The sequence below is a fragment of the Sorex araneus genome, chromosome 6 (genome assembly GCF_027595985.1).
Source record: "Sorex araneus isolate mSorAra2 chromosome 6, mSorAra2.pri, whole genome shotgun sequence".
Classification (NCBI taxonomy): domain Eukaryota; kingdom Metazoa; phylum Chordata; class Mammalia; order Eulipotyphla; family Soricidae; genus Sorex; species Sorex araneus.
In genome coordinates this window covers 98,861,878-98,887,319 of record NC_073307.1, presented here as the reverse complement: position 1 = coordinate 98,887,319, position 25,442 = coordinate 98,861,878, and the positions used below count along the sequence as shown (strand labels likewise).

At 59.1% G+C, this 25,442-nt stretch overlaps 1 protein-coding gene across 2 annotated transcripts in view; it reads right to left on the bottom strand.

The window, feature by feature from the left end:
* ATXN10 (ataxin 10) overlaps positions 1-25,442 on the bottom strand; it is an 82,313-nt gene that overhangs the window by 17,694 nt on the left and 39,177 nt on the right. For both annotated transcript variants that reach the window (XM_055143947.1, XM_055143948.1), the window contains exons 7-9: positions 23,988-24,153; positions 22,861-22,969; positions 19,976-20,145 (exon numbers count right to left, since the gene is read on the bottom strand). In XM_055143947.1, coding sequence (XP_054999922.1) covers positions 19,976-20,145; positions 22,861-22,969; positions 23,988-24,153 — 445 coding nt within the window. The remainder of the gene's footprint in view (positions 1-19,975; positions 20,146-22,860; positions 22,970-23,987; positions 24,154-25,442) is intronic.

Below are 25,442 nucleotides of genomic sequence, written 5' to 3'. Positions count from 1 at the left end.
GAACGTTTAAAACATGGAATGAGGATAAGATTCCAGAGCTAACTCCACACTCCATCAATAAATCTCAGGGGACGGGACGTGCAGATGCCGACGCTCCCGCTCCCAGCCCTCGACTGGGGCAGGAAGCAGCCCTCAGCGCCACCGCGCCAGATATCTGAAGGGCTCCCACCTGGGCCCCTGGCCCTGCTCTGCTGAGGACGTGGTGGCCTCTGGAGCCAAGGAGTGTCCGTCCAGATGGGCCTTTACCCACATGGACGCCCGGTAGCTGCCTGTGAGGGAGGGACCGAGACTGTCCTCAAAGACGAGACCGTGAGCAACGCGAGGAGCACGGGCGTAGCCGTTCTGAAACCCTGAGCCCGGGACAGCGGGCACCACATGGCTGGCACGTGACAGTCACCGACTGAAGGGATGACGCTGGGAAAACAGGAGAAGCCACTGCCACGACCGGCACACGGTCACCGCCTGGCTGCTGGGCTTCCCGCTGCCACCACCAGCCGCAGACTCTGCTCCCACGGGCCGGCACGTGAAGCAGAGGCTCCCGCAGGCCACACTCCGGGCCCGTCACCACCAACCACGCCGGCACAGCGCGGGCGAGATGGCAGGAGGGACACGGGACAGAAACAGGTCACAGGCTCGAGCGCCGGCCCCTGCACTTCACCCGGGCACAGGCGTGTAGAGCGGGCGCGCCCCAAGGTCACAGGGCAGCAGCCGCCCCCTCCCGGCCTCCGCGAGGGCTGAAAGGGGACACCTGCGCGCGGCCGCCGTGGGCCAGAGTGCAGGCAAGAGCGGTGGGCGTGTGCCAGGGCAGAGACAGTTAATCCAAAATCTGTTTTCACAAGAAAATCTGACCTTCCTTTAAGCACCGTGATCTGGAAACAATGCAGAGACTCCATCTGGAAGACAGGCCCGGCACAGGATTGGCCGCCTCTGCTCTCACAAGGAAAACAGCCCCACCGAAACTAAACACTAACCTGGTCGAACATAGCTGAATGCATTAATCATCAGACGGGATAATAAAGGGAAATATGCACGCGCTCTCCCAACTGTTTACCGCTCATATTTTTCTTGGAACAGAAATGCATTTTATATATTACATGAACCTGCAAAAAACACATACCTGGTAAAATATTTGAAAACGCACTCCATGCGGAGAGTGTCAAAGACACGAAATATTCCATCATCATAAAGGAATTCGGAGTTCACAGAGGTTTAAACACCCTCCCAGCTCTGGCTATGGCAACAACGCCACAACAAAGACTGAACGGCACTTTATGCGGACCGGATCACCCTGACAATTGGAGGGAATTCGGGACGCAACCGAGCATGCGGGGCTCCGGGGGCTCGGCCCCCAGTCAGGAGCGGCCGGGTCAGGGCTCGAGCCCGCGACCTCTAAACTATGGGAGCAGCACGTCAGTTTATCAGAGGTCACTGGCGGTTTAATCACTCAAACTCGCTGCAGCCCACTATTTTACACACACATCTGATAGACACGAATAACTCGGCAAGGAAATTCCAAGTCGATATGTTCACCAGGAAACTATGTCCAACATGACAGCTGAAAATAAAGAGCCGGGAAGGCACGGTCTCATGACATTTGTCTTAGAATCACGGGCTCCCAGATGAACAGGACCAGAGCACACAGGCCGGCCTTCGGAACTGAAGTGCCCTCGGTCGGCGTCTGGGGCTGCCTATCCTTCCTTAACCAACATCACCAGATGTGTTGATAAAAATGTCTCTCCTTGAGCGTGCGGAGTGACCGGACAAGACAAAACGCCCGCACTGTTGGGGCCTGCGTTAGAAGCACCGAGGTTTCGATTATTTTCACCTGAGTCGAGACCGGGAGCAAATGCTTGAGAACCCCGAGGAGCTCAGCGGCCGGCTCAGAGTCCAAGCTTCTCCTCCCCATCAGGTTAAGTCCCGAGGGCAGGGTTTTACAAATGGTAATAAAACCGAGAATGGCTACAGGACACAGGATTTTCTGAAAGGAAACATTTTTAAAGGCGCTGAGGATGAAGGCCGACCGGCCGCCCATACGTGCCCAGCAGGTCACTCAGATGCAGCTTCCTCGCTGGCTGCTCCCAGCTGCGGGGGCCTCAAGAACGAAGGGCCCTTAACAGAGAGAGACCAGGAGCCCCCCGGGGCGGAGACGCCCACTCTCGCTCACACCAGAAGGCAAGTAGAGCCTCATGGTCACGTGGCCCAGCACGGTGCCACCGGGAAGCGGCGGATTTGCTGGAAACCATTTTTGCTTTTCCCCAGACAGGAAGATGACCCCAGGGTCCAAGCCGTTTCTCTGTAGGGGCCAACACTGTGGGGGTCAGCAGACCCACTGGGTACTCGCATGGGGCCGTGCACCGTGACTCCTGGAACCTCTTCCCAAAGGCCAGTGTTCCGTGCGCCAGGCTATGGAGAGACCAGCTATTCCTCACACACGAGCCAAGGGGGACTTCAGCGTTAAACATGGCGCTACAGACGGAAAACTTTGGAACAATCGCTGCAGTCGTATTCTGTGGGTGCTTTCTCCTTCCGCAAAAGAAACATTCCCTCTGTGCAACTGTCGGGCTACGAAGAGAGCAGGTCACCATTTCGACTTCGAGAGCATGAAAACAAGCTCAGAAAGATCCAGGGCCTTCATGAATAGAGAGAAAGAGGTAAACTGTCTGCCACAGAGGCAGGGGGAGGGATACTGGGGACATTGGTGGTGGAGAATGTGCACTGGTGGAGGGATGGGCGTTCGATCACTGTATGGCTGAAACTCATACACGTAAGCTTTGTAACTGTAGCTCACGGTGATTCAATAAAAATTTTAAAAAAAGAAAAAAAAAAAGGCCAAGGGCCTTGTGACAGGTGATGAGTAGGCTGGGCTGGACGAGTCCATGGCCGGATGTCAGATCCGCCACCAAAGGGACGCTAATCTGACCTTCCGGGCAGGGTGGCATATGCCCAGTGCTTATCTGCTGGTGTCCGTGTTACGGCAAATAAAGACCCAATCTGGCCCATACAAGGGCCTGGACGACAGCACGGCCACTGGTGTCCGTTTCACCAACAGGCACCTTAGGAGAAATGGTGCATCCAGCTCCAAACCACACAGGTCACCAGGGCAGCCACCTCACTGCAGCCTGATTTTCCGTGTGTGTGTATGTGTGTGTGTGTGTGTGTGTGTGTGTGTGTGTGTGTGTATGTGTATGGGTGCGAGCGAGTGTGCACTCGTGTGGCAGATTCCCTATTCCAGCTCCCAGCTGCTGCCCCAGACCCGGCCTCGCAGCTACCGAGGATGATCTAGGACTAGCACCAAGGGTCACAAGACTAAGGAGGTTGTTTCCCTCGGGTGCTTCGCCGCCTGCCCTTACTAGCTGCAAACCTCCCCCCAGGAGCCCTCGGGTGTGCCCTGGCGTACGGTCAGACTCGAAAGGTTGCGGGGAAAGGCTGAGCCCTTCCCTGCCCCGCCCCCATCTTCATCCCGATGGATCGGCGTCTGCTGCCCGGCGCTCGGACTGCCAAAGCTGACAGGCAGAGACTGTCCTGGTCAGCGCTGCCGTGGCTAGGCCCTGCAGGCGTGCCCTGGCCGAGCCCCCACAGGCTGCTGACGTCCACCCGGAGCGCCAGGCACCTCTTCCGGCCCACCTGCCTGGCCAGTGAGCTAAGGAGCCCCGGGCCGTCTCTCTCTGGAGAGACGCTTCTTGGGGGGAGCAGGGAGTGGGGAGCCACTGAACCACACCCAGTGACGCTGCTCCTGGCTCCACGCCGAGAACCACACGCAGCGCCGGGGACCAGGCCGGAGTCAGCCACCTGCAAGGACAACGGCTTTGCCTGGGACCAGCTCTCTGGGCTTAGGGAAACACGCCGCAGATTCCGCAGCTGCCCGAGACGCCGGCCCTCCGCAGGGCGCTGGGCGAGCACGTCCAGTCTGGGGAAGAAACACGAAATCTGTCCTCCGGTCCCAGTCACGCCTGACACCAAGGGCCCTGAACGCGTTTATGTAAACCTGGCGAGGACCCTGCACTGAAGGTGACCACCCATCCGCACCCTCGGCACAGGTGTGTGGCGGTCGAAGCACCCGCCCACGCCCACAGCGTCGGCTCAGCCGCACTTTCCTGACGGCTCCTCAGGGGGTACAGAACTAGAGTCACGCGGGTTCGAGAAATCAATTCTGTGCGCGAGCCTGATTCTGGCTTCCTTCCCCCTCACTTTCTCCTTTCATTCCCACCAGCTGGGAAGCGAGTTAGGTCTGAGGGGCCGCTTTCGGCAGGAAGGGAGACAGGGTGAGGTGGCAGCCCGGAAGGACGCAGGCCGACGGCTTCTCGGGCGACCGGGAGGCAGGCACAGGACAGAAACACCCCCCCACCCCCGCTGTCAGGGACAAACGGGCACAGGTGCAGCATCCCGCCCGCCCCCGCCCTGAGCCCACTCGGGCCTGCTCACAGCGGCGACACCGACTGCTCTGGCTCATGGAAACGTGCCTCTCGGCACCGCCCTGGGAGAGGCGCCCGGGACCCACCGTGACGGAGGGGCCCCTCCTGGACATCGCCTGCCTGTGGCCTGGGCTCTTGGATTTTTTTTCTTCTTTTTGGGTCTCACCTGGGGTTCCTCCTGGCTCTGCCCTCAGGAATTACTCCTGGTAGTGCTGGGGGACCGTATGGGATGCTGGGAATCAAACCTGGGTTGCTCACGTGCAAGGCAAACACCCTACCCGCTGTGCTATCACTTCGGCCCCGGCAGGAAGGGGACAATGACACCAGCAGAGAGGAATCTCGGGGTCGGCTCGAGGTCGCTGCTACAGCGTGGAGGGAGAACTCTCCGTGCGTCTCCCGTGACCATGCAGCTTGCTGAGCACCCCTGGTTCGGATCTGCCACACCCTGGTCTCTGTGCCCTCCTGGGCAGTGCTCAGGGACCACATGGGGTGCACGGGGGTGGGGGGGAACCAAGGTCAGCCACAAGGCTGGTGCCTTCCCTACTGTCCCCCTCCCCAGCCCCACAGACCTGAAGTGGCCCAAACACGGAAACAAAAACGAAAGCTGTGGAGAGGTGTCCTGGAGGCTTCAAGGCTGGTGCAGCACCGTCTCCCCGACCCCCCAGGGCTGGGCACCAAGCGGAGCAAAGCCTCTGGCTCCGGCTGGCCCACAGAGGAGCTGCAGGGAGGCGGCTGGCAAAGGGGCCCGGACACACTGCCTGAGGGCTGCACCCAGAAGGCCCCACCTGAAGACGAAGACCCGTGGGCCCCAGGCCCGAAGGGGCAGGAGCAGACAGTGATCTGGATGGGCCGAGAAGCCAGAGACTTCCTGTGAGCACTGTGGGAACGCGCGCGCAGCGTCAGCAGCGGCCTCAGGAAGGGTGGCGACGAGACAAGAGAAGTCCTGACCCATCGAGTCAGGGGTGTCCGCTAGGCCCCCAAAGCCCAGGAGTTGGCACTTCACAAGGACGGTCCCAGTCAGGAAGAAAAGTGTTTCATTAACGTGATAAAGTGCAGAACAATACTCAGAGCCCGGGGAGGGGCAGACAGGAGAGTGGACGCGGAGGGGGGTGGGGCAGAGACCCCGTGCTCTGTGTCCTCTCGCCCTCTGTCCCTAATGAACCAGGAGTGTTTTCCCTCCTCCCGGCAGGGCAAGTCACCGCGAAGCTCCGGCCTCAGAGATGGCCAGACAGAGCCCGGACCCCCGCGGTAAGTGCAGTTAATCATTGGCGATTCCTTTTGCAGCTCAGTTTACTCAGACCACGAGGTGACGGGGGATATACGCTCCAACAGGAGATTCCTTAAACGCCAGAAAACCTGGGAAGCCCGAAGACTCGGAGGGACGCCGGGAAAGTCCACCTGCAGTGAGCGACGCGATTCAGACCGGCGCTGTGACGGGGCAGGTCAGGCCTTAACCCGCTGCGGTACAAACAGTTCCCATTCAACCGCACTCACACCAGACTCCCTGAGCCCACCAGGAAGGCCGAGTCCTCTCTCCCTAACAGAGACCAGGAGCCCAGCCACCACCTTCCACGATTCCTGGGGTGGAGCCTGGAGGAGATTCTACCGAGAGCCCGATCGGGGGAGACGCTCGGGTCGGGCGCTGGCGTCTGGGCACCGGCTGCCGCGTGCCCTCGCCCACACTCACGGCCACTCCACTGCCCCGGGCGCCTGGCAGTGGGAAGGGAGAAGCCGGCGCCGTCAGGGACAGCGCCCAACGCTGCGGGTCCAAACCACCATCTGCGTAGCACAGCGGGTAGGGCGTTTGCCTTGCAAGCGGCCGACCCGGGTTCGATCCCCGGCATCCCATATGGTCCCCCAAGCACTGCCAGGAGTGATTCCTGAGTGCAAAAGCCAGGAGTAACCCCTGAGCATCGCTGGGTGTGACCCAAAAAGCAAAAAACAAAACAAAACAAACAAACAAAAAAACCACCATCTGCGGACGCTCAGGTGCCCGGAGGGTCTTTGCGAGAGAGACGATGGTGGAGTCGGAAGGAAGAGCAGAGCCTCGTTTCGGCAGGTTCCAAGACCCCCGTCAGCAGCACCCCAAGGCGCGGTCCTGAGATCCCTCCGACCCGGCCGCTCACCGCGACCCTCCCCTCCTTCCACCCCCACCCAGCGCTGCTCTGTGAACTGCCATCGAGGCAGCCAGGCCTCCAGCCTGCAAAGCTCGCGCCCACCGCCCGTGTCGCCCGGGAGCTGGGCACCCACCAACCGCTCCAACCTTCTGCTTCCTCATGCTCGCGAGGGGAAACCCCACGGGCTGGCTGGGAGGGCCGGGAGGAGAGTGTGGCAGGGAAACCACTGGCCTGGCCCCATGCACGGTCCCCCGAGCCCCGGCACGAGTGACCCAGGCGTGCAGAGCCAGGAGGAAACCCTGAGCACTGACCACATGACCCCCCCATCCCCCCAACAAGAGCCCCAAGGGAGTTCCAAGAAGGCTCAGCACCAAGGACATGGGCTCCACTTATGAGCCACCCAAGTCCTGCCCCAGAATGAGGACGGTGTCGGGCTCCATGCGGAAACCCTGCGTCTAACAGAGGCTGCTGGGGCTGGAGCCACAGCACAGCGGGGAGGGCGTCTGCCTTGCACGCAGCCAACCTGGGTTTGATTCCCAGCATCCCATATAGTCCCCTGAGCACTGCCAGGGGTAATTCCTGAGCGCAGAGCCAGGTGTGACCCCTCCCTCCCCCCAAAAAAAGAGGCTATTACAGCTCTGCGGGGTGAGCAGAGACACTTCCTGCAGCGTGAACAAGCCCTAACAGTGGCCGCCAGGACCTGCTGGGCAGGAAACCCGGCAGCAAGTGGCCGAGAGCGGGACAGGCTCCCTGCCTGCCGTCAGGGCCAGCCGGACAGGGGTGACCGTCCCCCAGGCGATGCCTGTGGCCCAGCCGGGGAGGACCTGGGGCCCAGCAGCACGGTGGCCATGAGCATCCGGCAAACCACTCGAGAAAGCCGCCCGCCAATGGGAGTGTGACATAGGCCGTGGAGGCAGGCGGGGAAGTGAGATGTGGGTGTGAGCGAGACGGGGGTCCTGAGCTCACGATCCCCCCCGACCAGGCCCCAGGGAAGAGGGGAGGCTTCTGGGGCAGCCAGGCCAGCCTGTGTGGGGGGCTCCGGCCGCAGCGCGCGGTGGGGTTGGGCGGGGGGGTTCTCCCCGGCTCTCCTGTCCAGCTCCCCAAAGTCCAGGGCACTGCGCTTCACTCCCTGACCTCGGGCACTGGGCAGACACAGGGCACAGCCCAGCACACAGTCGCGATACGTCTGCTTCCCTGGCGCGGTGTTTTCCAGGTCTCCTTCAAACACGGGAGGACACACGCCGCCTTGGGAGGAGCCATGCCGGAGTGAGCCTCCCCCCTGGTAAGTCAGGGGAGCGTGAAGCCCCCCCTCGCCTGGCTCTGCCCGGGCCCTTCTGTGAGCCAGGAGCCCGAGGAAGCAGGCAGAGGCGCCGGCAAGCCTGGAGTGTGCCCTCGGGCGCAGGCGCACGGCCATACGGATGGCTGGCACCTGAGGCTGCCAGGGACGAGTTGCCACGTGAAGCGGTGCCTGGAACACAGAACACCGCCGACTGCGCCACCACTCCCCCTGGCACCAGCACTGCCGGGTGCTGCCGTCAACACCGGGCAACCCAGACACATCTCACGGGGAACCGTCAGAGCAGGGGACGGCCTCAGCCAAGAACTCCCAGGGCGGTGGGCGGGCCGGGCCACGCTTCCAAAGCACACTTGCAGCAACGGGTGGTCCTGCTCAGGAAGCCTCGGGGTCTCCCGGTGGGGGTGCCGAGCCAGAAAGGACGACGCGTGACACCCAGATTCGTGGGTTGGTCTCCGGCCACAAACACGTTATTTCTATCGAGCTTCTGCAGGAACCTCGGGAGGCCAGGAAGCCCGAAGATCCAGGAGATTCAGACACTCCACAGCCCGGCAGGAGGGCCCAGAGGTCGGGCGGGCCCAGTCTGCCGCACACAGGCCTGAACACGGACTAAAGGGGGAATGTTGCGTTTTCCTCTTTAAACAAAATCGATGAATGTGCTCGGAAGTCTAGTAAATGCTGATTTAACGGATGTGGCCTGAAGCCTCCTGGAACTGGACAAGAATCCCTGTTTCCCCGCCAAAGGGCCTGCTGCAGAGTCGGCTAGGGTGCCCGGGAGAGCGGGCGGGTCAGGCACCCTCGGGTCCTTGCACTAGGCTGAGGATCAGAGAGGCTCAGCAGAGAAGAGACGTTGATGACCATGCGAGAAGTCAGTTGTTATTCTACATTTTTTGGAGGTGGGGGGCGGTGGCGGGGGGATACCTAGTGGTGCTCAGGCACTTCAGGAATCACTCCTGGTGGCAGGGACTGAGCCCATACGCTCAGAACACTGTCCCGTCCGGACGCCCGTGCGTGTGGCGGGCGGACAGCACTTGGCTGCATTCCGTGTGAGCACTTTCCCCCCGAGCTGCTGGGTGTGAGTCTCGTCCTGCCCACAGAGAACGGCTTTCTCTCGCCCTTACTGCCTCTTCCCTTCTGAAAGGTTCTCCAGGGACCACAGAGGGGGGCAGCCCAATCCAAACCGCCCCAGGTGGGAGACGCCCCATCCCCGGCGACTGGGAGGGAGGGTGCGGGGCGCAGGCACTGGGGCCCTGCAGGAAGCAGGCGGGACTTTCTGTTGCCCTGTTTGGTTGTGGGAGGGAGTTGGGGGCTCCCGGGGTAGCAACCCCAGCAGGGGGACGTGCCTTCTCCTCCAGTGGGGCCCTGCCAGCTTGGGGCTGTCCATTCTCAAAGCGCAGACGCTGGCTGGTCACTGCAGCGAGAGGCGCGTGGCCAGGGGCTCCGGAACACCGTTCCGGAACCGGGTTCTCATCTCTGAGAAACGTCATCCTCTTGGCTCCCCGCCCCATTTTCAGGCTCACGCTCTCCCCCTCTCCCTGGTATTAAGGGGGTAACACACAACCCCAGCCTCCTGGGTGCCCCCCCAACTCTGCTATGGAAATGACTTACGCGGAGGGTTTCCTGTTGGATTTTTCCAGTGGGTAAATTCAACATTGCCACTAAGCCGTGCCAAGTAAATAGCGATGAATCATTCCCAGAAATTAGTCTCACGTTAAACCAATTATTCAAATGTCCGAGAGTAACACGAGCCGGGCGCAGCTCGGGAAGGATTTGTAACACAAGCTGCGGGACACAATGAGGGGCACCTGAGGAGGCCGGCCCAGCTGCAGCGCCGCACACAGGCTCCCACCCAGAGTGACTGGCCATCGCCGCCGTCTCAGACCGCAGGAGTCCACTGTCTACGGGAGGCCTGACGGACACCCCTGCCCTCTGGCGCGCGCTGGCAGACGCTACTCCAGCAGGGATTCCTCTCCAAACGCCCGTCAAGCCGCGGCAGAATATCCACTACTCGGCAGCAGACAGGATGAACAAGCAGGAGCCCTGACCCGGAATCTACGAACGCGTCTCCATTCCTAACCATCCTGGAACATCTGCAACATCTACCCCCAAAGCAGAATCTCTGGTCACCCTCGGGGGAGTCCTGGGAGCCACGACCTCGGGGGACGCCTCTCCGAGAGGCAGGCGTGCAGCTCGGGGTGGGGGGTAGGGGCAGGGAGCCGGACCGCCCAGGGGACCTCCACTGCCTGGCTGTGTGACCCGTGGCCAGTGTGATAACCCCACAAGCCTGGCGCGTGCCCACACATTCGCAGGACGGGCCTGACACGCACACGGAACACACAGCCCCGTGGCCGGGAGAGCCGCTGCAGACGCCCGCCGGGGCCACGGCCGCTCACGCTGGTCGCAGTTTGCCAATTCCCAAGACTCTGAATCAGGCTTAATTCTCTCTCCCCATTGAAGGGGAAGTCGGGGTGCTGACTGACACTCAGCTCCAAAGAAGGCCCAGGGGCTCCTGAGCACAGACAAACCGCCAGTGCCAGCAGGACGCTGGGCGCGGGCGGAGGGGACAATGTCAGGCGCAGGCCTCTCTGACACCCCGGGGGGGGAGGGGAGCGGAGGCCAGGCCAGGCCAGGCCGGCCGCACCCCCGGGCGGTATGTGCAGGTGCAGCGGCTGGAAGTGGCCCCTGGCGGCAGCTGCCCGGCGGGTTGGGGCACAGAGTGGCACGGGAGGTCTCGCCACGGGACGCTGCTGAGAAGGGCGGGGCCACCCCGGAGACCAAGGGCGAAGGACGGCTCTCCCACGCCTGCCGCTGCCCTAAGCCCCCAACTCCAGCCGTGGGTCCAGAACCCACCACTGGCCCCCGCAGCCCCCCGAAGCCCCCCATGCCCTGTGCCCACTGCTCAGGCCCCACCCCCCTTGCCCACACTGACCATGCCTGTGACGCGCTTCTCCCGCCGCATTCCTGAGTGGGCCCGGGCCAGACCCATGGCTGCGGCCCTGGCGAGCACGTGCCGGGGCGGGGGGCGCAGCAGATGGCACGCGCGTGCCCGAGGAACAGATCCTGGAGCTCGGTGCCAAGTCGGGGCTCGACTGTCGCTGAAGTCGGCACTGCACCGCAGCAGAGACCCAGCTCCGAGCTCCAACCCGCAGCCTGCGCGGAGCCTTCCCCCAGCTCCGGGCGCGCGTCAGGCTCCAGCGCGGAGAGATAAGCGATCGGCATTTAAGAGGGGGCAGGTGTCCAAGAGCGTTTCCAAGTGCTGATTTTAAAAGTGTTTTATAGGAATGTATCTTCCTTTGATCCCCTTAATTTCCACCTGCTGTCAGGCCAAAAAAGGGAGGAGAAAAAAAAGGAAAGAAACCACTAAATATGCTGCAGATCAAAACTGTTTCAGGTGTGTGACAGACAGTTCTATTTAAATTACTGTTACAGAGGAGGAGCCCCGCTCCCAACGTTTCAAACAGGAGTTCTTTGTCACGGACTCGAAGAAATGAAGTTTGGGGAGGCGGCGGTGGTGGCGGCGGGGTGAACGACACTCCCCGCGCCAGGCTCAGAGGCTCACAGCAACCCAGCGAGCGCCAGGGGCCCCAAGTCAAAACTCCCGACTCCAATCGTGAGTCTGAGTCCCCGGCCCCCCAGGGAAAGAGCCACGGTCAACGCTACAGAAGACGAACTTGCATTCGCCTCCCTCCCCCGCTCTCGCTCTCTCCCTCTCCCCTCTCCCCTTCCTCTCCCTCTCCACCCCCCCAAACCCCCAGCCATTATTTAGCAGCCCCCAGCCCCTCTCCGGGTGTCCACACCCTAACCCCTGGGATCAGCAGTCCAACCTTGAGCCTCTCGGACAGCAGAACCAACAACTGCTTCCTGGTCTGTCCCCGCCTCAGCCCCAGGGGTTTCTCATCATTGGTGGTGGTGGGGGGAGGTACTTTGGAGCAGGCGCCTCCGCTCTAGCAACTTGCTCAGCAGCAGAGCAACTCACCCCCAGGTGGGCGGCGGCACGGGGACCAATCTCACCTACTTCTTCGGGGCGATTCTGTCAAGGGCACACGCATGTGGAGAACGCAGACACGAGAAAACGTGGCTGGAGGCTTCTTCCGACAGTGTGCGCCACTCGGAGTCCCCGACGGCAAGGACAGCATGGGCCGACTGCTGAGACGCAGACACTTCTCGGGGGAGGGGAGGCCTTGCCCCCACAGCGCACATCGGACCTCCCTGCGCCCCAAGGAACACACGTGCCCACGGGCACCAGGTCTTGTTTATCGAAACTCGGGTCCAAAACAAACTCCGCCCAGCGAGACAGAGCCCGGCCTCCCAGACTCAAATCTATCAGGATCAAACCTCAGAGTTTCTAATCTACAAACATCTTTGCTTATTCTGAAAGAAAAAAAAAATTAAATATTCTAGATTTCCACAGTTTTGATTCCTCCGCCCCTCTCGAAGAGCCCGGCAAGCTACCAAGAGTATCTCGCCCGCACGGCAGAGCCTGGCAAGCTCCTTGTGGCGTATTCGATATGCCAAAAATAGTCACAAGTCTCACAATGGAGACGTTACTGGTGCCCACTTGAGCAAATCGATGAGCAACGGGATGACAGTGACAGGTTTCCACGGTGCCATCTCTGACATTTCACTCTTGATCGCAAGCCTAACTGGGTGCTTGCTACAAGAGAAATCCGTTCCTTCTAAAGAGCCACCTCAGTCACCTGGTTCACTCGGGCCGACTGGTTCTGCCTGTCCCTTGTTTTCTGTCTTCTCTCTGGGCTGTTAGGTTTTCCTTATCACATATAACTTTTTTTATCACATCTTAGGGGCCTATTTTATTTTTATGTTTTGTTTGGGGGCTACACCCGGCAGTGCCAAGGGGTTACTGTGGCTCTGCACTCAGGAATCACTCCTGGTGGACTCAGAAGAGCACACAGGATGCCCGGAATCGAACCCGGGTCTGCCACACGCAAGGCCAGCACCCAGCTGTACTCTCTCTCCAGCCCGGGTCAGCTTCTAAGGCAGATGCTTTCTTCCACTAACTCAAAAACCCCTGAGCAACACCTTACTTTTGCTTGAAAGGATATTTTAACATTATAGGAAATTTCCCTCTTATTTTCCTTTGGCCGAAACGGACCTTCACACACCCCTAGCAAAATGGGTTTAAGGACAACAGCCTTGCAAGTTTCCGTACTTCCCCAGAAACAAGGTTAACCTTGGTTTCTGTGACTACTTCTCTCTTGCACAGGTCTTTCTTTTGTCACGGCCACTGTGAAATCATTTCTTGCTGTTAAACATGAGCCCATTCAGAACCACTCGGGCGCAAACCCGGGGGGAACCGTGCAGCCTTCGTGCAGCCTCCGCAAACCACAGTCCCGGGGGCCCCGGCCGGTGGCGCACCCTGCCTGGGGGGAACGGCCTGGACGCAGCCCCACTCACGGTGCAGCACGGGAGCCACCGCATCCCCCAGCGCGTCTGCAAGCTTCGCCCTCGGGCTAGGGAGCCTCGGCGAGAACGCAGCCTGGGACGGCGCCACGCAAGGCACGGAACGTGTGTGCATGTGTGCTGTATGTGCCTGCGTGCGCAGGCGTGTATGAGTGGGTGCACGAGCTCTCGTCTGCAATCTCCACGCCAGGGCAGGGGCCCTTCACACGTGTGCACCCCCAGGGCCGCACAGGCCCACGGGGGCGTGACAGCGGGAAGTGGCTCCCACTCATTTTTATATACGAACCTTAAATTCCTTTAAAATTCCTTTTGAATAACGCGATGCTTTCCTGAGGGACGTGCGGGAGCACAGCTGGCGGTGCTCGGGGATCACTCCTGGGGTGCAGGGGGGCCACGTGGAGAGCCGTGCCCCCTGTCCTGTCCCTCTGGCCCCATGTTAGGCTTTTTCTGCAAAACAACGAGCTGATCAGGCTGACGAGATATAGAGAGTGGGGCTGGAGGGGGTGGGGGGTGTTTTAAAAAATCAGCTGCAACAAACCAAACCACACTGTGCGCTGAGAGGAATTTTAATTTCACTGACTGTAACAGCTACCGCAGCTTCAGGAAACTAATGGTGACAGCTTGATTTATGAATTTTGACATATTTCTGAAACTGGGATTACATTACAGAGAAGTGGAATTCGAAGCGAGCCCGGTCTTGCCCACACATTCAGTCTGTGAACCGGGAGCGGGGTGCCGTGCCACCTGTTTGTGCTGCAAGAACCCCGGCAGGGTCTGAGGGAAGCCCGCTCCGGGCACCCGCACTGGGACAGTCTGCCCTGCGAAGGACAGATACGAGGCAGTCGGCTCCGAAAGCGTTTGCGGCCAAAATGACAAGGGGAAAAAAAAATGTTTCTCTGACATGAGCGCTCCTGTGTGCTCTCACTTTATCTGCAGCCGCCGGCAGGGCAGAGTGGACACGGGACGTGGAGGAGGTTTACTGTAAACCCCGTGAACACCCGCGCAGATTTCCTTGTCAATGGGAGACTCTGAGATGAACCAGAGCGTCTCATTCATGGCGAAACGGGGAGGGCAGAAAGGGAAGAGACGTGGCCCCAGAAGAGGCCGCACTGACCCAGCAGCAGGTTCTCCAGAACGGGAAGCCTCCTGCAAGCCTCCTACAGACACGCCTGAGGACACCCCACAGGCCAGCCGGGGTCTTGGTGTTACCCCAGGGTTTCAGTCCCTCCAGAGCGTCAGATTCATTGACGGGGCCACACGCTGTGAGTCTAGTAGAGACCGAGGGGCCTGGGACACAAGACCCAGAGCCACCGGGACTGTCCAGTTGCGCGGGCCAGGGGAACAGCCGAGAAGCTTCCTGTGGAGAAGACTGCAGACGGGGAAGAGAAGCGACGAAGCCGTTACCACACGGAAGACACAGAGAGGGCGTCACGAGAAACCAGACATGGGGAAACTGAGGGAGCCAGGGGGTGGTGGCAGTGCCACCCAGACCTGCACTGCTGAAGGGAAGCAAGCAACACCCAAACCTCACCTGCCAGCGCTGGTTCACGTATGCACGCGGCGGCATACATGCAGACACACACATGCACATACCGAGACGGGTGCCGGAATGAACCACCCAGACCCGACTGCCACACCGGCAGGAACTGAAGAGGGCGGAGTCCGGGTGGGCCGCCGGAAGCGGAGGGGGGAGAGAGCTTCCTGCGTGGGAACGGTGTCAGCTGAGCTCGCGAGGCCGAGACAGCCCCCGGGAGAGACTACGTATCAGGAAGGCCGCAAGGGCACACGCCTGCCAGTTCCCAGCCCCGGCCCCCCATATGCCAGCACACCCAGCCCCCAGCCCCCTCTCTCACACTCCCTATATCGCCTGGGGACTGACGGGCCAGCTGGCACCGACGGACCCTGCAAGTCCTAAGCGAGAGCCCAACCTACGTGAACCACTGAGATGAGGGCAACACGTTTCCGTTTTGTGATCTACCAGACAAACGTGAAGAACACGTCCAAGCGAAGGAATCGGAATGCAAGGACGGAATGCCTGCCTGCTCTCGCAGCCCAGCCCAGATGTGGAAAGCCAGAAATCCCAGCCCTCCTGCAAATATAAATAAATAAATAAAGGCAGTTACAAAATAACCATGCTATGAATGCTCAACAACTGTAAATTTAGGGGCTGGAGCAATAGCACAGCGGGTAGGGCGTTTGCCTTGCACGCGGCTGAGCCGGGTTCGATTCCCGGCATCCCATATGGTCCCCTGAGCAACGCCAGGAGTGACTCCTGAGTGCAAAGCCAGGAGGTAACCCCTGTGCATTGCCGGGTGTGACCCAAAAAGCAAAAAAAAAAAAAAAGAACAACCTGTAAATTTAGCCTAAATTTTAATGAAAAAAAGTACTCACAGGGGCTGAAGCAATGGTACAGTGGGAGGCGCTGGCTCTGCACACAGCTGACCCGGGTTTAATCACCATATAGACCCCTGAGTCCCGTCAGGTGTGGTCCAAAAGGAAAAAGAAGAAATCCTCTAAGAATTTACTGGCAGGAGGGGCAGGTGGGGGAGAGCAAAAATGGGGATCAGGAGAGCACAATCACGGGGCAGGGACGGGCTTAGAGGTAGAGCACATGCAAGCTAATGTGAGGCCTTAAATTAGACCCCAGTAGGGTGGAAAAACAAACCCCATACCCGCCCCCCTTTTGAAATAATCACTTGGGAATATTATACAGCTGTTCTTAGAGCCTGAAATACGACACAACACATGAAAAAGATAGCACGGTAAGTTGTATTTACATATGAACAGAAGCTAAGCATAAAAGATTTTCAGAAATATTCCAAAATCCTGAGTTTGGAGAACTACTTTTCATCTGGAAAAAATGTCTTTTCCAATATAATCAGGAAATTCTTGAAGGGCAGGATTGTGTCTTATTTACTTTATACTTGAAGAGCCTAAAAGGGTGTTTGTTCTGTATGTCGAGAATGCTGTCCAGATAGTTGAAAAATAAAGTCTTATTTCAGAAAAATTTTCTGCAAGCCTCCCATGGGGCAGGTACAACTGAGACGCTTGGAATATAACAACGGGCCAAGATTTTAATAACCTCATTGCAGAGGGCTTCCTGTGTGTATATCTACCGTGTAGTCTGTGACCCCGGTGGGAGAGCCAAAGGACGCTTCCTACCTGTACACACGTGTACCCTTCAAGCTCATCCGAAGCCTTGTCTTTCTTTTAGAAAATGTGGAGTGCTTCACGGATCTGCGTGTCACCTTGCACAGGGCCGTGCTGGTCAGCCAATCAGCTGCTGAAGTGAGCCCTGAGCTTCCTTTTCACGTGCTCCTTAGCCTGTCCTGAAAGCGCTGCTGAGCGCGGTCGAGCTGCAAGGAGACGCTTCTCTAGCGCTGGAGGAGGAAGTGGGCTTCAGCAGCGCCCGTCTCGGACACGAAGGACTCCGGGCCAGAAGAGGGGAAAGCCCGTCTGGGCCATCCAACCCCCGTCTGCGGGGGGAATAAAGGCACCTCAAGGAAAACACCTGCCTGTCCACCTGAGAGAGCGCACGGGGCTGCAGCGGGGAGAGAAGCTTGGTGTTCCCGCTAGTCAGGTATTCCCTCACAGCATTCATGACGACGAGGAACAGAAGCACAGGGAAGAAACCAGCGAAGCGTCCATCCCGCGTCCTAGCAAAGCCGCGGCCCAGGAACGCTGTCCCGGTGCTCGTAGCATTAACACCCGCGTGCTTCGGGCCCCAGAAACCAAAACAATCTCTAGTTCAGGCCCACAGAGGCTTAAGAGTAAACTAATCGCTACAGACGGAGCAAGGAAGTGCTGTGTAAGTCGAGCACAAAAACAAGGCTCAGAAAGAAGTCACAAGTGTCTCGGGTCACCTCGACACGGGACTCGGGAGAGGGAAGCCCACCACCTCCTCAGGATCCCAGAAACACCCTGACGGCTCACGTGAGCCGAAGACGCCTGGGAAGACCGGGCGAAGCACTCGCCGACTGAGTACACACAGGACAGAGCCCTCCCGGGGCCGGGCAAGCCGAGGCGGCCACGCCTCCCACTGACTTGGGCTCGGACCCGTCTTGGCCAGGACACGCAGGCCCCAACGCTGCCGCTCAATAAATACCAGCCATGTGCAGTCCCCGCTGGCCAGCCCGGCCTCAGGTCTTCAGTGGTCAGTCTCTTCAAAGGAAGGGCCAAGGGCCTCCAACCGGGCCGCGCTGAAGGGGAAAGGGCCACACAGGGGGCGGGTCTCATGCGGACCGCAAGGAGGGACTGGACGAGCACAGAGGGTCCAGTGTGCCACAGGCCTTCCTGAGCACGTCAGCATGTCAGGGACAGCCGAGTCCCTGGGGCCTTTGGGACGCTCAGGCTCACAAGGGGCAGGAGCCCTTCACAGGAAGGGGCATCTGGCTGCCGCTCACCCCCCGGCCCCCGAGCTACAGCCACTGGGTGAAGGGGACAGCGCCCAGGGCTCGGCCCGCAGCCTTGATGTTCACTCGATGGCCCCCCAGTGCACACGCGCCAAGGTCTGGTCGGGGGAGCAAAGGCAGGAGGCGGGGAGGGAGCCACTTGAGACTCCAGGCCGTGAGCACTGTAGGGCCGGTGCAGAGGTTGAAGCCGAGCACGTGTCCCTCACGGGACGCATGGCCGAGACGGAAGGCGAGAGTGAGGCCAGCCCCCCAGCGCGGGAGCACCTGCGGCCGCCGTCCTGACGCAGACTTGGGCTTACAAGACGGACGCCGCCGCCAGCACGCCCAGGGTAAAGTGGAGTCAGGCTTCCGGGCGGCAGGAAAGAGCCAGCAGCACCGCCCGGCCCAGGAAGACACCGAGGCGCTCTCAGCCTCAGAGAACAGCTTCCCTCGGGCCTGAGAGCGTATGCCCAGAACAGCTGCGGTGGGCTCACACATGTTTGCCGGGGAGCGAGCCCACCCCGGCGAGGATTCCACGAGACTTTCAAGGGTGACTACGCCCCGTTCCTCCGGGAGGCCAACCCAAATCCGAAACAAGAGAACAGCTAAACACCAGGAAAACCACCTCTTTTGTGTTCCTGAAGAATGGCAGAGTGGTCAGCAGAAAGGCCAAGTGTTTTATTCTCGATCAACAAACCTCTTCTGGACAACCAGCCCGGTAATTTTCCAAGGGGCATCAGTAGTCTTCCACTGGCGGCTGCACGAGGCTGTGGAAACGACACCCGAGTGTGCCTCCCTGTCCCCTCCCCTCGGCTCCTCAGGGAGTGACTCCACAGACTCGCCTGCACACGCACCAGGGTCTCCTCAGCCTTCTACTGGGAAACTGAGTCCGTTCCGGAAGATCTCTGCACTCTCCCCGTGGCTCTGACATTTCTCAGTTCCGGAATGCTGCCTCGTTTATTTGGATGGTCCCCGATGTTCGCTGGGACGGGCTCTCCTCACTACCTGGACGCCTGTCTCCCTCTCCTCCTCAGAGTTGTGACTGGGTGAACAATGTCCACCTGCCACACCCAGGGCCTGTGTCACTGCACGTCCACAATGCCTTGGCTGAAAACGGGTCATGGTTTCCTTATGTCAACGAAGCCTGAACCACATCCTGGACTTGATCAACTGCTGGGCTGTGGAAACCCGGGACTCGGTCACGTTTCTTGAGGACACGCCGCCACCACCACAGGAGTGGTGACCCTGCGGGCTGCACAGAGCCGTGAACTCCAGCCCGCGGTCTAAGTCTCAGACGGTTGCAGCACTTTCAGCTTAGCTCATAGTGCTCCCTAACATGGGCGATAGTGCTCCCCAACCCAGGGGCCACTGGGACAAGGTGTGTGTGTGTGGGGGTGAGTAGTAACCTGAGTGCAACTGTGGGGCGAGGGGGGCAGGGACATGGACTTTGTTCACGTAAAATGGGATTGCCAAGGGCGCCACAGGCGACTGTTTTCCTGACAGGGGCAGCAGGCCAGCTAAGTTTCAGGACCTCTGGTGCTCCCTCATACGCAACACACAGGGACTGAACAAAGTGGGGGCTTGCGTTCTCCTTTCTGGACCCTCCCCTGCAACACATACACACACATACCTGCTCTTTCAAATGGCTGTGGATGCTCTACACACACACACACACTCACCTGCTTCTCACTCAAATGGCTGTGGATGCTCCACACACACACACGCACGCACGCACGCACACTCATCTGCTTCTCTCTCAAATGGCTGTGGATGCTGTATACACACACACACACACTCTCACCTGCTTCTCTCTCAAGTGGCTGTGGATGCTCTGAACTGTCCTACGATTTTTATTGTTTAAAAAGACTTTTTTGTCAGGGTTTTAACTGCTGTCACTGTGCTGTCCCCTGATGGTCAGCTCTGAGCACCTTAACGCAGCCGTCTCTTGTCCAGAGCTGACTGACTTCCTACTGCTCTTGTGTAAGCAGGACTACTGCTGAACAACTCGGCAAAACAAGGTTTCTAGAGGCCAAAGGAAAACGGCTCCTAACTGCAGTCCGTGGCCGAGAGGGAGCAGGCTCCCAACTGCAGTCCGTGAGTGTCACAGCAGGCGCTGAGGGAGGGCTTGTTCATCCCTAAGACAGTGGCCACCATTTCTGGCATGTCTGCTGTGAGCTGAAGGACGTTCGGAGCCACTAACCCCTGGTTCCTCAGCTGCTCCCCACCCCAGGCGAGTGCATTCATGGGCACAAAACCGCACCTAGGAAGGAGCGAGCCCCCCACGCCGCCCCCCACAACGCGCATGGCTCGAAGCCCTGACAGTGGCTGTTTCTGCCTGACCTTGTCTTGGTTCGCTTTGTCCTTGTAACACAGATTTCCAATCAGGCGGATGAGGTGGGACCGGAAGCCCTCCACCACGCTGGACACGTCCCCGTCGGCCCGGACGCTGCTGGAGGTGCTGAAGATGTTCGTGCCGTCAGCACCAGCCACGTGGACCAGTCGTAAAAGATCTGCAAGAAAAACAAGGAGTCACGCTTCCCACGGGCTGTGACTGCAAGCAGTACTAGTTTTCCACAAACACACACCATCTAGTTCAATGGACCGAAGTTCAAAAATAATACTAGGCGCCAACACAGTTTCAATCGAAGGCCGGCCCGGGATGAGAGGATGGGGCCCAGCTGCTCAGGCTCAGGGCTCGGGGAGGCCCCCGTGGTTCTGTCCACTGCCTCACCAGCCCCTGCCATGTGATATTTTTGTTTTAAATTCCCTCAGGATTCTAGTGTTGGGGAGACAAGCTGCAATGATGACCCAACTGTAAACTTCCTATTGTCCACAAACAAGTCGGGCCAAAGCCTTCTACCATCCTCCTCCTTTTCCTTTCCTTTGCAGGGGGCAGGAGGCCACACCCAGCACTGTTCAGCGGCTCAGAGACAGGAGTGACCCCTGGCAGTGCCCAGGGGACCGTCTGTGCTTCTAGGGATTCAAACCAGGAACACGGCCACCGCAGCTACAGGCAAAACGTCCGACTTGCTATGCTATCCCTCCGGCCATCTTCGATTTGGAGCCTCACCCAGTACTCAGGGGTGTCACTCACCCACACTCAGCACGGCGGTCTGGAAACCAGGAGGTGCCAGGGATCAAATCTAGGGTCCCACACGCCAAGCATGCGCTCCAGTCCTCTGCGCCAATCCCTAGCCTCCACCATCTTTCTTAGGTCAAGATTTTCCGGGGCGGGAGGGAATGAGGAGATGGACGTGGACGGGGTGGAGGGCTGCGGGTTCCTGGGAGCAGTGGGTGCAGTGACCGTACATCAATACCCTGCAGAACGGAACTAATGCGACCACCTAGCCCAAATTACAGCCGAAACACTGAGCTGGGGGCTGAAGTGCTAGTGCAGTGGGGACGGTGCTAACCTTGCATACATCCCTCCCCAGCACCCGGACGGTTCCCCATTAGAATCAGGAGCGATCCCTGAGCACAGAGCCAGGAGTCAGCCCAGAGCACAACTGAGTGTGACCCCCAAACCAAAATACCACCTCCCCAATTAATTTAATTTTTAAAAGAAGGGGGGAGGGGGAAGGTATTTAGCTTTCAAGGTCTTTTTTTGTTTTAACTTCCAGTTTCTCTATGAAGGAGCTCCAGGCCCGGAGAGTAAGCCTAAAGTACAGGGGGCACGTGGCTACCCAGAAGGGGACCCGGACAGAAACCAAGGAGCGTGCTGGTTTGAGCCTGATACCCAGGAGGCAGAAGGAAGTCTGCTCAGACACTCCAGCGACTGTCTTTATCAGCACTAACGCTGTCCACTTCGGCTCTTCCCACCGCCAAGGCCGGGGCCCTGGCGTGCAGGGCTGGCAGCTGCAGGCTGGTGCAGCCTCTCCGGAAGCTGCGCCTCATTTCTGGAATCCTACTGAGGGGCCTCTCCCAGCGCGCCAACGGCGAAAGGCTTGCAGGCTCCTGCTCCTGGCAGCACTGGGTCGAGAAGGGTCTGGCCCAGCCCAAATGCTTTTGTCGTAAGAATTCAACTTCCCAGTTCATGACTTTAATTTTTCACTTGAAAAAAAAAAATTCACTGCATTCCAATTAAAACTCTGATAGGAGATTCCAAACATTCCCCCGGCTTAGGACCAGCACAGCCCCGTCGGATGCGGACTGTCTCCCTGAGCATGTGTCTCCTGAAGGGCGTAATCTGCTCGAGACAGAAGCGGCGAGGTGCGGCTAACCACAAGAACCAACTCTGAATTATCTTGCAGACAGTTTGCTAGTGAAGGCGGGAATATTTCACACAGTATCTCGTGTTTAAAATAGTTTTCTTCTAACAGCCGACTGCAAACTTAGTATGTGTCAGGCCCTGTTCCTCCTGTCCCATGAGTGTAACGGAGGGAATCTACCAGGAAATCTGGTAAAACTGGGGCCGGGGAGGCAGGTGCCCGAGTGCCCGCCTGGCACACAGCCGACTCTAGCCCCCTCCCTGGCCGTGGCCCTAGTGGTCCCAGGCACCGTCAGGGCCCAAACACCGCAGCATCCTCAGACGGCAGCACTGACCCGCCGGCTCAGCTGGCTGAGACGTGCTGGAAGTGGTCCCTGGGTCCCCCGACGGGGGAGGATCCCCGACCCAAAAGCCCTTTCGGTAAAACCACAGCAATATAAAAATCACCATTATCATCACTTCCGGCCTGCACCATCACCGCCACAGTCACTCCTGGCAAAGCGGCCACTGTGTGGCCCGAGTGACGGGCACAGGCCTCATCTACAGGCGGGGGTCTGGAGGGAGACAGCCGCGTCACAGGCAAACACCGAGATCCCGCTTAAGAAAAACCACCGTAGGGGCTGGAGCGATAGCACAGCGGGGAGGGCGTTTGCCTTGCAAGAGGCCGACCCGGGTTCAAATCCCAGCATCCCATATGGTCCTCTGAGCACCGCCGGGGTAATTCCTGAGTGCAGAGCCAGGAGTAACCCTTGTGCATCGCCAGGTGTGACCCAAAAAGCAAAAAAAAAAAAAAAGAAAAAGAAAAAAAAGAAAACCACCGTAAAAACACCCGGTGGAATCTCAGCACACGGGAGACTGGGCGTGGCTGGGGTCTACGTCAGTCAGAAACGATGGCATGCGGGTCAGACTGGGCGTGGCCCGGCGTCCCGGTCAGCCAGGAAGGACGATCTTCGGGCATGGCCGGGCGTCCCAGTCAGCCAGGGCTCCCGAGCTAACGGAGGCGCGAGGGTCTCCTCACCGATCGTCTTCTCCAGCAAGCCAGGGAAGACCTGCAGATAGCTGAGCAGCTCCGTGTTCGTGCTCATCTCACACAGGACGTCCAGGAGCCTGATGGTGGCCAGCACCTCCTGCACGAGAAGGAAACAGTACGTGAGGCTTCAGCTACCTGAGCGGCCTCACAACCAGCTGTCAGCAAGGCCGCATGGCAACCCGTACTGCGGGGCTCGGCCCCAGAGCAGAGAAAGCAGCCACGACAGCGGGCGTCAGGGCACGCGCCAGGCCAGCCGCAGACATCGGCCGCTGGGAGGCACGATCGGACTCATCCCGCGTCCTCTCGGGGCCCAGAGCCACGCACTCTCCCTCGGCAGTAGGAGAGATATTCAGAGCCACTAGCTAGTACGTAACATCTATGCAAATACTTTCTCTTCAAAGTGCTCCAGCAGCAAGTTCTATTTTAAGGACACAAATGTCTCATGAAATAAACTAACTCCCTGTCCACAGAATCCTATAGAAATGCCGTGGTTGAGGTGGAATCTTCGGCTGCAGATAGCAAGAACCTGCACTACGCGTATGTTTAGATACAAACGTCAATATTTCATTAGCAAAGAGCACGACCTCATGTCATAGCATTAAGTTTAGTAGATCATACAGAGGTCTTAGACGCAACTCTGAAGCACATTTTGAACCTCCTTTTAAAAGTGCACAGTATTTGGGGGCTGGAGAGATAGGACAGCAGGTAGGGTGCTTCCCTTGCATGCAGCCAACGAGGGTTCGATCCTGGCACCCCAAATGGTGTTCTAAGCCCCACCAGGAGTAAGCCCTGAGTACACAACCAGGAGTAAGTTCTGCTGGCTTTGGCCTAAATCTCCCCACCCACAAATGTACAAATTATTTTATATAATGTGGTAGGTGCTATCACTTTGCGTTATAAAAATAACACCCTTCAAAATAAAAGCACTCCTTTTGTTAATTCTACTTGGATGACAACGCGGACAAGCAAGAGCGCCTGGGACAGAAGGACAGACGGAAATGGAGATGGTCTCTGAGAGGACGGGTCAGGCAGAGATGCCGATGATCTGGGCCAGCCGTCTAGCCCCTCACCCTGCGGGCTGCCAGTCTGGCGACCCCAGACCCCTGCCCTCTCACCTCATCGTCGGCGAGCTGCTCAGAGGTCAGCTGCAGCACCATCTTGCACTGCTCCACGAAAGTGCTCGCCATCAACTCAGCGTGGCTCAGAAACACGGGGACGTCTTCCCTGAGTGGGGGCTCGTCGCCGGTGATCTTCGCGATGATGACATCCAGGAGTGTGACCCTGTAAGACACGGGCGACCCCGACATGAGCGCGGAGAGCGGGGATGACCCACGAAGGACACTGACAGGCCTTACAATCCCTGTGTCTCTGGAGCCTCGCGAGGAAACACTTAGAAAATCAAGTCCATCCTCGTCACTTCTCTCGCTCTCCGATGCAGAGGCTGGGGCAAGGGGTCGGCCACACCCAGCAGTGCTCAGGGATCACGCCTGGTGGACTCGGGGGATCACTATGTGACGCCGGGATGGAATTCAGGCCGTCTGCATGCACGTGCTGACCACTGCACTTCTCTGGCCCCTATCTGACGCGTCTGGGCTGCAGGAACCGTGGTTACCAAATGCGCGTTCGATGGTCTCCATGACCCTGCGCCTTTTCAGAAACGCCGTCACACTAGCCTGGCAAGGTCACCGGCACCCCCTGACACGGCCTTCCAAGCAACCACTGTTCTCTCTCTTCTCTCCCTCCCTCCTTCCCCCCGCCTCTCGGCAGAGGGAATGAGCGGCTGTGTGGGGAAGGCGGGCTGACCGTCCGCCGCATCAGACACCAGACAGCTGGCCAGGCCAGGAGTGAGAGTCCTCACAGGAAACTAAAGTGCTGAGAGAAATGGAACAGTCTTCTGGCTGACAGAAGTCAGGGGGGTCTGGGCAGAGCAAACCAGCCACAGCTTTCCCGCAAGCCCCGGCCTCCTTCAGAGCAAGGCCCTTCCGACAAGGCTGAGGAACCGAGAGCCTGAGAGGGACGCCGGAGGCCACGAGGGGCTGGCTCACGCACGTGAAGGAAAGAATCAGCCTTCTCACGGTGCGACAGTCCAGCGGGGAGGGTGCTGGCCTTGCACGGGGCTGACCCAGGCTCGATCCCGGGTGTGAGGGAAGCAGCCAGTGCTCTAAGGAGCTGCAGCCAGCGACCAGGAACCAGGCTGACCCTCTCACTGGCGGCTAACACGCTCAGGGACTTGAAGCTGGAGCTGAGCCCTTGCGACTGTGCCCGACCCTGCCATGCCACCTAAGCGAGTAAGCACGCGGGGCTGCCACCTGCCTGAGTCCCTGTCACTGGGGCCCGACGGAGAGCCAGGGAAAGAGGAACCCTGCGTTCAGGCCTCTGGGCAGCCGCTCTGCAGCCAGCATGGACTATTACTGAGGAAGCCGTCCTCAGGCCCTGCGGGTGCCCCTGTGGGACCGGGCAAAGGCCGGAGAAGAGCTGGCAGGCAAGATTCACTGCGCTCGGTGGCGAGCACAAACTCCTGCTGCCTGCAAAGACTGGGGACGGAGGCCACAGCCTCGGTGCTCGAGGCG